This window comes from Orcinus orca, chromosome 5 (assembly GCF_937001465.1).
Source record: "Orcinus orca chromosome 5, mOrcOrc1.1, whole genome shotgun sequence".
Lineage (NCBI taxonomy): Eukaryota > Metazoa > Chordata > Mammalia > Artiodactyla > Delphinidae > Orcinus > Orcinus orca.
In genome coordinates, this window is record NC_064563.1 from 61,651,396 (window position 1) to 61,666,494 (window position 15,099).

At 33.7% G+C, this 15,099-nt stretch overlaps 1 protein-coding gene across 2 annotated transcripts in view; it reads left to right on the plus strand.

Moving 5' to 3' along the window:
* PIK3CA (phosphatidylinositol-4,5-bisphosphate 3-kinase catalytic subunit alpha) overlaps positions 1–15,099 on the plus strand; it is a 106,235-nt gene that overhangs the window by 87,497 nt on the left and 3,639 nt on the right. Inside the window, exons 10-18 of one of the 2 annotated variants that reach the window (XR_004483628.2) lie at positions 4,569–4,693; positions 5,495–5,576; positions 6,413–6,577; positions 6,788–6,891; positions 8,295–8,466; positions 10,651–10,757; positions 11,274–11,395; positions 12,234–12,312; positions 12,608–13,261. Coding sequence is in view for 1 of the 2 variants with exons in the window: in XM_004270521.4 (XP_004270569.1) it covers positions 4,569–4,693; positions 5,495–5,576; positions 6,413–6,577; positions 6,788–6,891; positions 8,295–8,466; positions 10,651–10,757; positions 11,274–11,395; positions 12,234–12,312 (956 nt within the window). In the remaining variant the exon portion in view is untranslated. The remainder of the gene's footprint in view (positions 1–4,568; positions 4,694–5,494; positions 5,577–6,412; positions 6,578–6,787; positions 6,892–8,294; positions 8,467–10,650; positions 10,758–11,273; positions 11,396–12,233; positions 12,313–12,607; positions 13,262–15,099) is intronic. The other variant, XM_004270521.4, reaches the window with a different exon arrangement.

The window sequence follows — 15,099 nt, forward strand, 5'->3', positions numbered from 1 at the left end:
GATCATAAACTCTCCTCGGTGCTTTGTGTCCACCTAGAGGGCTGGGATAGGGAGGGTGGGAGGGAGACACAAGAGGGAGGAGATATGGGGATATATGTTTATGTATAGCTGATTCACTTTGTTATACAGCAGAAACTAACACACCATTGTAAAGCAATGCTACTCCAATAAAGATGTTAAAAAAATAAATAAGATCATAAACTCTCCCTTATTTCTCAAGGGCAAAAGTGTCAGTACTGAGAGAAGAGGTATTTTTGTTCTTTGCTGTCTCTTTCCCCAGTTTTCTAATTTATCACCATTTTCTTTGGCCTAATTAAAGGTTATAGATAGACCATTCAATGAATGTGGGTCTTGAGATAGGCCTACCCCCAGTAACAGTAATAGTAGCACCCTGGGGTAGCCTGGAATTCTATGCTTAGGAACTTTATTAGTTTAACTTTATTAGTTGTATTCTCAGTAAGGAGTTTACCAATCCCTTTTGTAAACAGAATAATAATAATAGTAATAATAATCTTCCTGCTTGTGTACTTTCAGAACTATGTAGAAGATATTTTGTTAAGTAGAAATTAATTTAAAATCATTACTGAATTCTGTCATTTACGGAAGGAACAATTAGCTTTTTTGACGTTAAAAAGGGATTCTCTTTCTTGAAAAACCCTACTCTGTAAGTTTAATTCTTTGAATATACCTAACATTTATTAAGTGCTTACCATATACCAAATGCCATACCAATTACTTTTCACGTATTACCTCATTTAATCTTAAAAGCAGTCTCTATGAGGGTAGGTGCTATTATAATTCGTATTTTACCAGTAAGGAAAAGGCTTAAGGAGTTTAAATAAGTTATCCAGTGTCACTGTTTAATTAGTATTGTCTTTTACTCTTAACCATTCTAACTAGACAGGAATTCCTTACTTTTGAAATTGGGGGTAAAATACTGATGAGCATTTCCATAAAATGTCCATAACCCTATCCAATTATTTATACCTTTAAACTAACTGAATTACAAGAGTCAAGTCACATACTTGGAAACTCATTTATTTCCTATTTTATTCATACATTCAGCCATTGAACTCAGTTTGCCATCAGGGCTTGTTGGAGCCAATTTTAGCTTTTGAGTTTCCTTTTTGAGCAGTTCTAACTCTGTAAGGATTGATACTTTATGACTTTTTCTTCCTTAGAAGAATTTTTTTTATTTCAAAAAGAAAAATGAAAAACTTTTTTTTTTTTTAATAACAAGTGTTGGTGAGGATGTGGAGAAATTGGAACCCTTATCCATTGTTTTTGTTTTTTTTAATTTTATTTATATTTAGGCTGCGTTGGGTCTTTGTTGCTGCGTGCTGGCTTTCTCTAGTTGCGGTGAGCGGGGGCTACTCTTCATTGCGGTGCGTGGGCTTCTCATTGCAGTGGCTTCTCTTGTGGAGCACGGGCTCTAGGCACGTGGGTTTCAGTAGATGTGGCATGCGGGCTCAGTAGTTGTGGCACACAGGCTTAGTTGCTCCACGGCATGTGGGATCCTCCCAGACCAGGGCTCGAACCCGTGTCCCCTGCATTGGCAGGCAGATTCATAACCACTGCACCACCAGGGAAGTCCTTGTTTATTTTTATAATAGAATAAAACTGACTCTATCTTTCAGTTACCTTTGGATCTATTGAAAACTTTTATAACTCTTAGAAACAATAATAGGATCTTAGTTTTCCAATATCTTAAAACATTTTACTATTTCATCATTATTCATTAATTCCAACTATGCTAAAAAAAAGACTAAAATAATATAAAAATATAAAAGGATAAAATAGCCTAGAAGGATGATACAGTAGTGAGATAAATCATCACTAGTACATCATCCTTCAGTCTTCTTATTGCATAGCCCAGCGTTTTGCATCATCTTTCCAGATGTATAAAGAAGTCTACAAACACCATCTTTGTAGTGTTTTGTTGCTGTTATTTTTTAGGCTTTAATTGAATACTGTTAATAATTCAGAATTTTTCCCTTTCCACTGATAATGCCAAAGAGAAGAAAATTGACAGAGGAAAATATTTCATAATTATTAGCAAATCAGAGTATGAATACAAAGAGACAGATAATAGCACTTTAAAGCAAAGTTTCTCAGCCTTGACATTGCTGACATTTGGGGCCAAAAACTCCTTTGTTGTAGGGCCTGTTGTGTGCATTACAGGATGTTTAGCAGCGTCCCTGGCCTCCACCCTCTAGATGCCAGCACCACCACCGCCACAAGCTGTGATGATCAAAAATGTGTCCAAACAGTATCAAAGGTTCCTCTTAGAGGAGACAGAATCACCCCAGTTGAGAACCACACTATTCCAGGCTTGAATGATGATGTTAAAATTGTTCATGTAAGTGAAATATCAGATGACAATATCCTAGATGAATTTTTCTCAAACTCAGGAAACGATGAGTGAACAGTATATCTCCAAGGACAAAAAATGACTAACATCAGTTAGTCATTCTGCAGGAATGACTTTATCACACAGTATTTCTTAGCAAGAACCCAGCCCACACTTCATCTTTTGCAGTATTCTTTCCATCTTTTATGATGTTGTGCATCAGAATTTACTTAGTAAGTAGATAAATGCTGCAGGCAGTTATGTATAAAAATGACTGGAAGGAAAAAGGTGATGTAGAAATTTTTTAAATCCTTGGATTGATTATTCTGATATCTGTAAGTACAAAAAATAGAAATGTTTTGCAGTTATGAAGCAAAGAAGATGGTTGTCCTTTCTTCAATAAAATTATGAGTCATCAAAGTTTTCAAAAGTATTTTGACAATGCAAATGTGAGAAGAAATACCAGAAGTAATGATAAACTAGAAGTTATTAGATATGTATTTGAAATCTGGAATCAGTATTCACAAGATGGATATATTCAGGCTCACACATGACAGTTGATGAGCAAGTTTGTTGCATTCAACGTATGTTGCCCATTTTGGATTATAAATTTGGTTTTACTGTGTTTATATTCTTATTAGGATGTCTAATAAAATTGTTTTTCACCATCACTTTATTCTTCTTTAAATTATTTTGTATTAAAAATATAAACAAAAATCAGTAAGTAAAAGAACTAAGAGTCCATTGGAACCCAGATGATAAGTTTTAATGACTACTTTTTCTGATGAGTTGAGGGTTAAGTATTCTCTTACCTGGACTATTGCAGTAGCCTCCTAACTGGTCTCCTGCTTTCCCCAAAGCAACCAGAATAATATTTATAAAAGGTAAATCAAGTAATAGTATTCATCCTTGAAATAGCTTTGCTAAAAGTAAAATCCAGACCTTTTACCCTGACCTGCAAATTTTACATTCTCTGAACATGACCTCCTGTCACTCCTCTCCCACATCTACTGGACTTCAGACGCCCTGGTCTTCTTCCTGTTCCTCCTTCACACCAAACTCATTCTTTCCTTGGGGCACTTTCACTGTTTCCTTCATCTGCAGTAGTCTTTCCCTGGTCTTAGTGTGGATGGTTCGTTCTTGTCATTTGGATCACAAATTAATATTACCTTCTCAAAGGCCATTCCTGAACACCCAGTCTAAAGTAGCCACTCAGTCCTTCTCTGTCACAACACCCAGAGTATCTTATCTATATCTACTCCAGTATTTTTATTTGTTCATTTAATTTCCCACTGTAATAGAGGCTCTGTTAATACAGGGTGTTTTACTATTTTCTGAGCCCAACAGTAAGAACAGGACAAGGTTCACAGTACATGTATTAATAAAGATTTGTTGAGTGAATATGTGCCAGTAATATTTCTTTATGCTGTTGGATAAATTAACAATATTTAAATGTATAAAAACCAAGTAGCATGGATGTCTGCTTTCATTTTTAGCCAATCGGAATATGTGTAACTCATCCTAAGGGGTGTGTGTTTTGCATGATACATTAATATGCATTCATAATTATTCACTATGCGGTTAATAAATTTGTATTTAAAGGGAATAAATACATTACCTGGAATATTGGAATTACACCAAAAGTTATGGTATTTTCTTTTTCGTTTCCAAACATTCAATGTGCAGTGTTTTAATGTGGATGTTTTTTTTTTCTCCTTTTTTCCCTTATTTTTACTTTTAAAATTAGAAAGCCTTGCAAGTGATTATAAGGATATTTTCAGGGAAGGATTATGAAAGAATTTATATTTTTATTTTATTATTTTACTTTTTAATTTTCTGTCTTATTCCAGAAACATTAGCAGATTAGTTAATAGGATACTAGGAAGGGTCCTCATCAGGAAGAGAAGTAAATTGTTCACTACCACCCCCTAGTATCCAAATCTAGCCTTATCCCTGATTGATTTTGGCACTTAACTGTTCTTTGGTTGGTGGTAATGTTAACCAAGTAAATTATTGGATTTGTTCCACAAATAACTGTCTGAAGTTTGTTCTCCCCATCCCTGAAAATAAAGTCTTGCAATGAGAATAAACTGTTTTTTAACAGTTAATAAGCAATGTAAAGTTTATTGAAAATTAATTTTCTTTTTTTGCAGATCACTCATGAATCGAGGGGGGGTATGGCAAAGAAAATTATATAAGATATTACTTTATTTTACAGAGTAACAGACTAGCTAGAGACAATGAATTAAGAGAAAATGATAAAGAACAGCTCCGAGCAATTTGTACACGAGATCCTCTATCTGAAATCACTGAGCAAGAGAAGGATTTTCTGTGGAGCCACAGGTAAGTGTTAAGATAGAGTCTCTGTTCCTTCTATTTCAGAAGAAAGAACTGACTTTGGCTGATCTTGCCATGCTTCTGCCATTACCTATTAGAGTAAATAAAGCATAATTTACATGATTTTTAATTACAAACATTATCCTTTTTTGAACTGTGGGTATCGATCAGTATTTCTAGAAAATCATGCTGCATTGGTAATAACCTTGCAGATTGAAGGCTTTTTTAAAATTCTGAATCCTTAGTTTTAGATCAATTTAGTTGTGATTTAATTGGTCTAGATATTTTCATTTTTAGGAGTTCCTTCCATTTTTCTTACACTTCCTTAAAGTAATACTTATTTTCACTTCTGAAGAAATTATCCTGCAACTTGGTAAGTGTACCCTGGTTTATTTAAATAAGGCAGTTGCAGTGCATTTCTGCAGAAAGTTCATTTAAACATAAATTTTGTCCAGTGACCACAGTAGAAGTGGTAACTCTTCTCATGGTTCATGCCGAATAAGTAGATGAATAATAGGGGCTATATAGTGTTATAACATAAATTCATAATTTTCCCTAAATACCTGTCCTCCATTTGGGTTTTCCTTTAGTCTTCCATGCCATTATAACTGTATCTATGTACATATATGTGCAGCTATAGTGTTAAACACAGGTTTGTTTTGATTTTAAAGAAGGCTAGTAATGGTAAGAAGTTTTAAAAGTGTTTGGAACTTCTTAAAGATTGCATAGTCACAAATTTAGACATCTAGGCCTTTTGAATAACATGTAAGAATGTTTGTTTTGTTTTGTTTTGTCTTTTCCACACAGACACTATTGTGTAACTATCCCTGAAATTCTACCCAAATTGCTTCTGTCTGTTAAATGGAATTCTAGAGATGAAGTAGCTCAGGTAAATGCATGTTTGAGATTACTGAATAACTGTTGCACAAATATGGTGTGTCATTCAAATTGTTTTTTCTCAGAAAGTCTGCATAAGTATAAGAAATGAAATAGACTATGTTTTAAATTAATTAATAATGATAATACAGATGGTCCTCGACTTACCATGGTTCACCTTAAGATATTATTACTTTACAATGGTGAGAAAGTGAGATGCATTCAGTAGAAACTATACTTCAAATTTCGAATTTTGATCTTTTCTCAGGCTAGCAATATGTGGTAAAATAGTCTCTCCTGATACTGGGCAGCAGTAGCGAGCCAGAGCTCCCAGTCAGCCGGATGATCATGAGGGTAAACAACCAGTATCCTTACAACTATTCTGTACCCATACAGCCATTCTCCTTTTCACTTTCAGTACAGTGTTCAACAAATTGCATGGGATATTCAACACTTTATTATAAAATAGGCTTTGTGTTAAATGATTTTGCCCAGCTGTGGGCTAAAGTAAGTGTTCTGAGCATGTTTAAAGTAGTCTGGGCTAAGCTATGATGTTCAGTAGATTATGTGTATTAAGTGCATTTTTGACTTGAAATATTTACAACTTATGATAGGCTTATCAAGACATAAGCCCATTGTAAGTCGAGGAAGATCTGTATAGTAGAGAAAAATACTGTTTACATAACTTCCACTGATAAAATTAATTAGAACTAAACATTTTAAGCACTGAATTCATAAGGGGGGCTTTTATCTAATTTTAAAATAAGAAATTAAGACAATGTCTTAAGAGGGTTCATTCACAACTATCTTTGGTTTTTAAATATGATCTATTATCTCACTCATACACAGATGTACTGCTTGGTAAAAGATTGGCCTCCAATCAAACCTGAACAGGCTATGGAGCTTCTGGACTGCAATTACCCAGATCCTATGGTTCGAGGTTTTGCTGTTCGATGCTTAGAAAAATATTTAACAGATGACAAACTTTCTCAGTACCTAATTCAGCTAGTACAGGTAAAATAGAAAAATAATGTATTCTAAATCCATGCACCTTCCAACACCTACTGTATTAGCTGGGTTTATGCATTTTTAAAAGTCAGTTTTATTACCAGTAGTATCTGTTTTCTTCCTAAAAAATTTTTCTTTAAATCCAACCATGCAGAAACTGACCTTGATTGATGTAGAGTTGTTTTTATTTTTGTTTGTTTGTTTTTAATCACATAGGTCCTAAAATATGAACAGTATTTGGATAACCTACTTGTGAGGTTTTTACTCAAAAAAGCATTGACTAATCAAAGGATTGGGCACTTTTTCTTTTGGCATTTAAAGTAAGTCAAATTATTTTCCCATTTAATTCTTTATATATATATATATTACTTGTATTCTCAGTTGATGTATAAATATGTATTACTTATATACTGTTGTTTTTGTTTGTCTAGAAGAGTTTTCCATACTGAAAGTATATTGTACCAGTGATGAACTTCCCTCAGCCTTTTCTCTTTAACATTAAGTAAGCAGTAAAATTAAAACTAAATTTTATACAAGAATGAGAGCTGAAATATTTTTAAAGATTTTGATTCTACTTTAAGCAAAGTAAAATTTGCTAGGTCCAGATTAATGTTGCAATTGATTTCACCATATGTGTGGATTAAGATATCCCCCCACCCCCAAAAAATCTTGCCTTGGAATTCAGAACAATAATGACAAATATCCCAAGTTTCTTACTAGAAAATAAGCTAATTAAGAATAAAAAATATTTTGCAGAATATGCTATATCTGATACACAAAGTGAGAGGTCATAAACCATGCACTTTTTTATAAATTTAGAAACAGATTTGTAATTAACATGATTTTTTAAATGTTAAAATAAATTTAAAATGGAATCTAGAAACTAGGTTTAAAATAACTTAAATTCAGGGACTTCCCTGGTGGCACAGTGATTAAGAATCCACCTGCCAATGCAGGGGACACCAGTTCGATCCCTGCTCCGGGAAGATCCCACATGCCATGCAGCAACTAAGCCCGTGTGCCACAACTACTGAGCCTGCGCTCTAGAGCCCGAGAGCCCTCGTGCCACAACTGCTGAGTCCTCATGCCACAACTACTGAGCTCTCGTGCCACAACTACTGAAACCCATGCGTCTAGAGCCCGTGCTCTGCAACAAGAGAAGCCACCTCAACAAGAAGCATGCCTACTGCAATGAAGAGTAGCCCCCGCTCTCCACAACTAGAGAAAGCCTGTGCACAGCAACAAAGACCCAATGCAGCCAAAAATAAATAAATAAAATAAATTTAAGAATAACTTAAATTCAGACACAGTACAGAAAAGGGACATGTATGCCAGAAGAGTCAAATAGTGTTCACTGAGCTCTTCACTCCCTCTCTATTCATTGTATTATTTTTGTGCCTAATTTCCTTTTTTCATGTTTATGTATTTTGTGCTAAGATTAGTAAATGAAAAGTAGTTGAAATAAACCTAAAATCTAGTTTTTTTAAAATTTATATTTCCAGGAACTACCTGAAACTCTTAATTGTTTTGCTTCTAAATGATAGGTTTTAAATGATTTAAAACCTGTCATTCGTTAGTATGATTGTATTAGTTAGTATTAGTTACATGATTATAACATTTTTTGAATTTAGAAAATGGGTTTCTTAAAAAAGGTATTGTGTATACTCATTAAAATCTCTCTCTCTCTCTCTCTCTCTCTCTCTCTCCCCCACTGACCTTTTAGATCTGAGATGCACAATAAAACAGTTAGTCAGAGGTTTGGCCTGCTTTTGGAGTCCTATTGCCGTGCATGTGGGATGTATTTGAAGCACCTGAATAGGCAGGTTGAGGCTATGGAAAAGCTCATTAACTTAACTGACATTCTCAAACAGGAGAAGAAGGATGAAACACAAAAGGTATGTGACTCTTCAGTTTGTTTTTCAGACTCCTTCATTGCAGTGGGGCAGGGTTATTTGAGAGCCCGGTATATATGAGCCCAGTATATGAGAGCCCAGTATATATGCCCAGTATATATGCAGGGCCTTAGAATTAGGCAGATTAAGATTTGGATCCAAGCAATGTAATGTTAGACACATTATTTAGTCTCTTGAGATTCATTTTCCTCATCTGTAAAATGGGAATAATACTTTCCTCATAGGGTTGATGTGAGAATTAAATCATACAAGATATGCAAAGCACCTCTCATAGTCCCTAGAACATGGGAGGTGCCCAGTAAATGTTAGTTCCCTCCTCTTTCCCTTCATTTCTCTTTTATATAGCCCTAAGTCTTTTTTTTATTTTTTTTATTGAAGTATAGTTGATTTACAATATTGTGCTAATCTCTGCTGTATAGCAAAGTGACTCAGTTATATACATATATATATTCTTTTTTTATATTCTTTTCCATTATGGTTTATCACAGGATATTGAATATAGTTCCCGTGCTATACATTAGGACCTTGTTGTTTAGCCCTAAGTCTTTTTTTTGGCTGTGTTGGGTCTTCGTTGCTGTGCACGGGCTTTCTCTAGTTGTGGCGAGCAGGGGCTACTCTTCGTTGTGGTGTGTGGGCTTCTCATTGCTGTGGCTTCTCTTGCTGCGAAGCATGGGTTCTAGGCACGCAGGCTCAGTGGTCGTGGCACATGGGCTTAGTTTTACTGTGGCATGTGGGATCTTTCTGGACCAGGGCTCAAACCTGTGACCCTTGCATTGGCAGGCAGATTCTTAACCACTGCGCTACCAGGGAAGTCCCAGCCCTAAGTCTTAAAAATGATTTTTCCTTACTCTGTGTCATTTCTTTTCTTTTAATAATGACCCTGAAAATGAGTGGAAAGAAATTAGTTTCTATATTTCTAAGTTTAAAATGGACTCTTAGTCACACAGTAAATATATCACACACTTGAGTCACCTGCAGTCTTGCTTAGTGTACCTGAGGAACATGAAATGTAAAGGTTTTCATGACCTTTTCCTACTCCTTATCCTTTATTCAGTCCAACACACCCTACAGTAAAAAGTGAGATCATTCCTCACCTCTAGTGAAATGAAAAAAGAAAATCCCAGTTTATTAGTGAGTCCCCAAAGGACAGACAATGTAAATTAGTAGTACTGAATACATTTTTTCAACATTTTCATTAATGTTGCTTGAAGAAAAAAACAACTTTAAAAGAAAGTTACTGTGTTAATCTAAATGTCATACAGTATGTGACTGAGTTGATTTTATTGAAATTGTGGTATGTAAGTTCAAATACAGGTTATTAGAAAATAATTGTATTGTTTCTGCTGCTGGAATTGTGAGCAAGAAGAAATTAGACTGCTTTGAAATAATAAAATTTATTATATTGTAACTAAGGTAAGAAAAAAGAAATTAGATATTAGTTAAATTTGTAAATATAAGCATTTCTTCTAAAGTGAAGTTTTCATATCACAGATTGGCTGTGATACAGTGGATTAAAAAAGTGATTAAAAAAGGATGTTTCTTTCCACTTATGTACTAGAACCTTGAGTATAGAATGAGACTTTTCCCAACAATTTCTTTTAGACTCACTAGACCTTTTTTATTGAACAGAGAATGTGGTGTTTTCTGCAAAGCTTAAAAGTAAGGTTATTAAGCTAATGTGATATCTCCACAGTTTTTCCTCTAGAACAAAGGTCAGCAAACTTTTTCTTAAAAAGCTAGATAGTAAATATTTTAGACTTGGTAGGCCATGCAGTTTGTTGTAACTACTCAGCTCTGCTATTCTAGTGTGAAAGCACCAATATCTAAGTGAATGGGCATGACTATATTCTAAGGCAATTTGACTTACAAAAACTGGCAACTGACTTACAAGCCATAGTTGACCAAGCCCTGCTCTAGAGCCAGAACACTGCCTCGGTCAGCATGCAGAGCTTTTGTCACAGGAAAGTGCACAGTACTGTCACTCTCACCTCTCTGTCTGAGTTGTGCAGCTCTGTGTTATAGAAACCCTTCTAATTAGAATGCAGCCAATCCAGGATATGGATTCAAAGACTACACAATAATGAGGTTCCAGTGTATAAAAGAGATTAGCAATTAGTTTTACCTTTATCAAATCAACTTCTAACCATGATTATGCTCATTTATCAGGTACAGATGAAATTTTTAGTTGAGCAAATGCGGCGACCAGATTTCATGGATGCTCTACAGGGCTTTCTGTCGCCTCTAAACCCTGCTCATCAGCTGGGAAATCTCAGGTAAGGTACTTTATTGGAAGTTTTATTGATACATTTAAACAAGTACTTTCTCTGGAGAACGTCTTGAAAAAGTCAGAATGTCATTGTGTTCAATAATATATGCTTGTCTCTCTCCTTTTCCTACCCTGCAAAATAAGAGTAGTAAAATTTTCTTAAGTTCAGACCTGCATTTATTCAGAATGAGTTTTTACTACTTTAATAATAGAATTTAAAACTTTTTATGGCCAGAATTTCTGGTATCATTGGATAAGAAATGGAATGTAATAGCTGTAAAACAAATGAGATGTCCCTATATTTGTGGAAAATTCATATTCCATTTATAAGAAATTTTTAAGCTTAATATGTATTTTTTCTTTATACTACCTCAGAAATTAATTCATAAATAAAACTGAGGAGAAAGTTTAAAATTGTTATAACACTTCAAAAAGCTGTATAGTATATATATTTTAAAATAAATTGAGGCTACAAAGAATAACAAAGCTAAGGTGCCTAGTAAATTTTTCAACTATTTTAAAGGCTTGAAGAGTGTCGAATTATGTCCTCTGCAAAAAGGCCACTGTGGTTGAATTGGGAGAACCCAGACATCATGTCAGAATTACTCTTTCAGAACAATGAGATCATCTTTAAAAATGGGGATGGTAAGGAAGAATATTAATGGACTTATGATGCATGAATTTAGTTATATTTTTATACACAGGATATTTATGAACCCTGAAGATTATTGAAAGCCATTTAAGGAATATGCATGTGGTAAAATATATAATATTAAGCAAATGTCTTAACCTTTAGAATATGTATTTATAATTATTGAAAAGGAAAGAAGTACTAGGTTTAGAATCAGAAGGCCTGAAAATCATTTTGTTCAGCTGTGTATCCATTCACTCCATAAATATTTGACATGCTAGGCCCTGAAGTTGTAAGAATACACAAAACAGAATCCCTGCCCTCTTATAGAGTTTACAGTCTAGCAGGGAAAAGAGACATTAAACAAATAACTACAAAAACAAAATTACAACCCTGGTACAAAGGAAAAGTGTAGTCTGCTGAGGAATCATAAAAGAAGGTCCTAATTTATTTGGAGAACAGGCTGTGGGGGAATACATTTTTATATACTAAACAAATGTATCGTTGATGGGTTTTCATTAGGAAATGACCTTTCAGCGCTGAATTCTGTTAATCCAAATATTTTAATATAAACATGTTCAAGTTTAAGGATTCAGAAAAATAAGTAATTTAAATATTTTAATTTAATTTTTTTGTGAAATACATGCCACGTTATCCTACATTGTTATACAGATGTGTTTATGCAGATACTTTAGAAATGGGTTAAAGACTAAGATTATTGCTTCCTTACAGATTATTTTGAAGAGCAAACATAGTTCTGTATATTTTCTGTTTGAAAACATTGTGATGAAGTGATACTCAAATTTGTGCTTGTGGCATTAAGTGTTGGTATACATATTCTTTGAATTTCAGATTTACGGCAAGATATGCTAACACTTCAGATTATTCGCATTATGGAAAATATATGGCAAAATCAAGGTCTTGATCTTCGGTAGGTAACCAATAAGACAACATGTATGCTGAAAGTTATCCTGAAAAAGTAAACCATTAGTAAATTTTAATTGTAAAATATATTAATTATAAACAATATAGAGGCATATATCTATAAATAAATGTATGGAGTGATAATTAACACTAGTTGATTACACTGTGGTACTTTCTATTTGTCCTCTTCTTCCTTGGCTTAGAATAGCTAATGAGATTCAGCTAGGTAAGAAGAGCTATTTCCAATAAGCTGATAAAGACTCTGCAACTGGTCACTAACAATCTTTCCTTGGTATCTGCAGGAGATTGGTTCCAGGACCACCGCCAATGCCAGAGTCCACGGATGCTCAAGTCCCTTATATAAAATGGCGTAGTATTTGCATATAAGCTGTGCACATCCTCCTGTATACTTTGTCATCTCTAGGTTACTTATAATGCCTAGTGCAATGTAAAGGCTATGTAAATAGTTGCCAGGGCACAGCAAATTCAAGTTTTTCTTTTTGGAACTTTCTGGATTTTTTCCCCAAATATTTTCCATCTGCAGTTGGTTGAATCCGAATATCCAGAATCCTCAGTTATAGAGGGCCAACTGTATTTAGGAACAGGACATAGGAGACAAGAGACACAAAAGGCCCCATTTTTTATTCAGAAGTTAAAGAGTTTAAAAGAAGGTTTCTTTCATTATATAAGTTTTCTAATTCTAAAACTTTATAAATTCTCTAATCTTGAGTCAGTTTTTCAGCAAAATTTATGAAAGCAACTAATCTTAAAGTTTTTGCCATTTTGTTGGTTTCTGCCCAACCTTCCCAGTTATCAGCATCATCTCCAAGTTTTCTATCCTGCCACATCTTCTCCTAGTCATTTTTGTGTCTAATATTTTATCCTTCTTTTACTTGTCCCTTTGCAAATTCAGGCAAAGTCCACCCTCTTCAAAAGTACTTTTGTCTGTAACTCTGGTAATTACAATATTTAATTGTAAATTAGTAGCTATACAAAAAAGTATCTAAAGTTAAATGAGCTATACAAAAAAGTATCTAAAGTTAAATGAGCTAGATCGTTGGAAAGTAAGTTGTATCTTTGGAAAGTTGTTACGTTTTTTAACTTAAGTAAATTTAAATTTAAATTTATATTTAATATAAATATTAAATATAAATTTAATATAAATTTAAATTTTAACTTAAGTAAATTTAAATTTAAAATTAAACTTAAGTAAATTTAACTTAAGTAAATTTAAAATTTTTATAAAGTTTAATATCTTTAATAATAAGCTTGTAGGACTATGTAACGCTTTAAACTATGAGCATGTTCAACAGTAATAAAATTAAGAGAAAATGCTCAGGAGTACCACCTTAAGAAATTCCTTTATTTACCAGAGCAGATAGAAGAAAAGATTCCACAAGGAAAATGGTCAAAAGGGTAGGAAGACCAGAGTAAGTGATTCACAGAACCCAGAAAAGGGGAGAGATTCACAAACAGTTTACAGTATCAGGTGCTTCAGGAGTTATAAGAACTATGAAAAAGGCCTTGGATTTGATGATTCATGGTTAGCTTTAAGAAGAGTTGAGTCAGTAGAGTGATAGAAATTAAGCTACAAGGAATTAAGTGAGAAAAGAAAACTAAGTTTAGACTGTTACTCTTTTAGGAATTTAGGAAGTACAGGAAAGGTGGAAAGAATGGACAGTAGCATATGAGAACAGGAGAGCAAGAAAAACCATACTTCAGTACTTATGTGCCAATGGGCATATTAGGTGCTTTTTTTCCATTGTCTCTTTAAATCCTCACATCTCTACCCTTGATTACATGTCCTTTTTAATATTACATGTGATGAATGGGAAATACCCATAAAGCACTTCGACTGCACACCAAAGTATGGTTGTATCAAGGAAAAATCATTGGTGGGTTATTTGAGTTGTGGGCTAAACTAACTGCTTTTATCATGGAACATCATTTTTACTTAAAGAATAACTAACAGACAAGCTATGATTATTCAGACATGGATATTTGGTAAACATTTTCTTGAAAATGAACAATATGAGACTCTTCAGGGAGAACAACTGACAGTATTTGTTGTCAAAAATCAAATTTAAGCTTTCAAGTAAAAATTAGAATTTTGAAAACCTTGTATCTACTGCTATGAGCTTCCCCAAAATTAAAGACTTTTCTGATGAGATCAGTGATAATGTTAACAATTGTGATTTTTTTTAGTTGGTATAATGAAAAGGAGATCAACATTTGGAAGATCTCCATAACTCAGTGAACTAATATCTTCCAAATGACCAATATAGGATATTATAAAGTCATATATGGGTAGAAATTCCATTCAGAGGCAAGATAAACAAATGGGTCTTCATGTAACAAGAGTATGAAAAGTTTACTGTTATGGTTTCACATTCCACATTGCAACTTAAGAAACTATCTCTTGTCAAGTTTTGGAACAGTAGGAAAGAAAAATATGTACAATTATCTGAAAAAGGCTATTACTCCCTTTTCCAAATACATATCTGTGCGAGGCCAGATTTTCTTCATATGCTTCAGTCAAAACATTGCATTAGATTGGATACAAAAGCATTCATGAGAAGCCAGCTGCATACTATTAAGCCAGACATTAAAGAAATTTGAAAAAATGGGAAACAATGTCACTCTTCTAAGTTTTTTTTGTTTGTTTTTAGGGTTTTTGTTTTGTAAAAGATAGTATTTTTTATATAAATGAGTATAAATATTACTTTAAATGAATTAATGAATATTTTAATTTTAAAATTTTCTCCATTTTAATGTCTAATGTCAATAGATATAA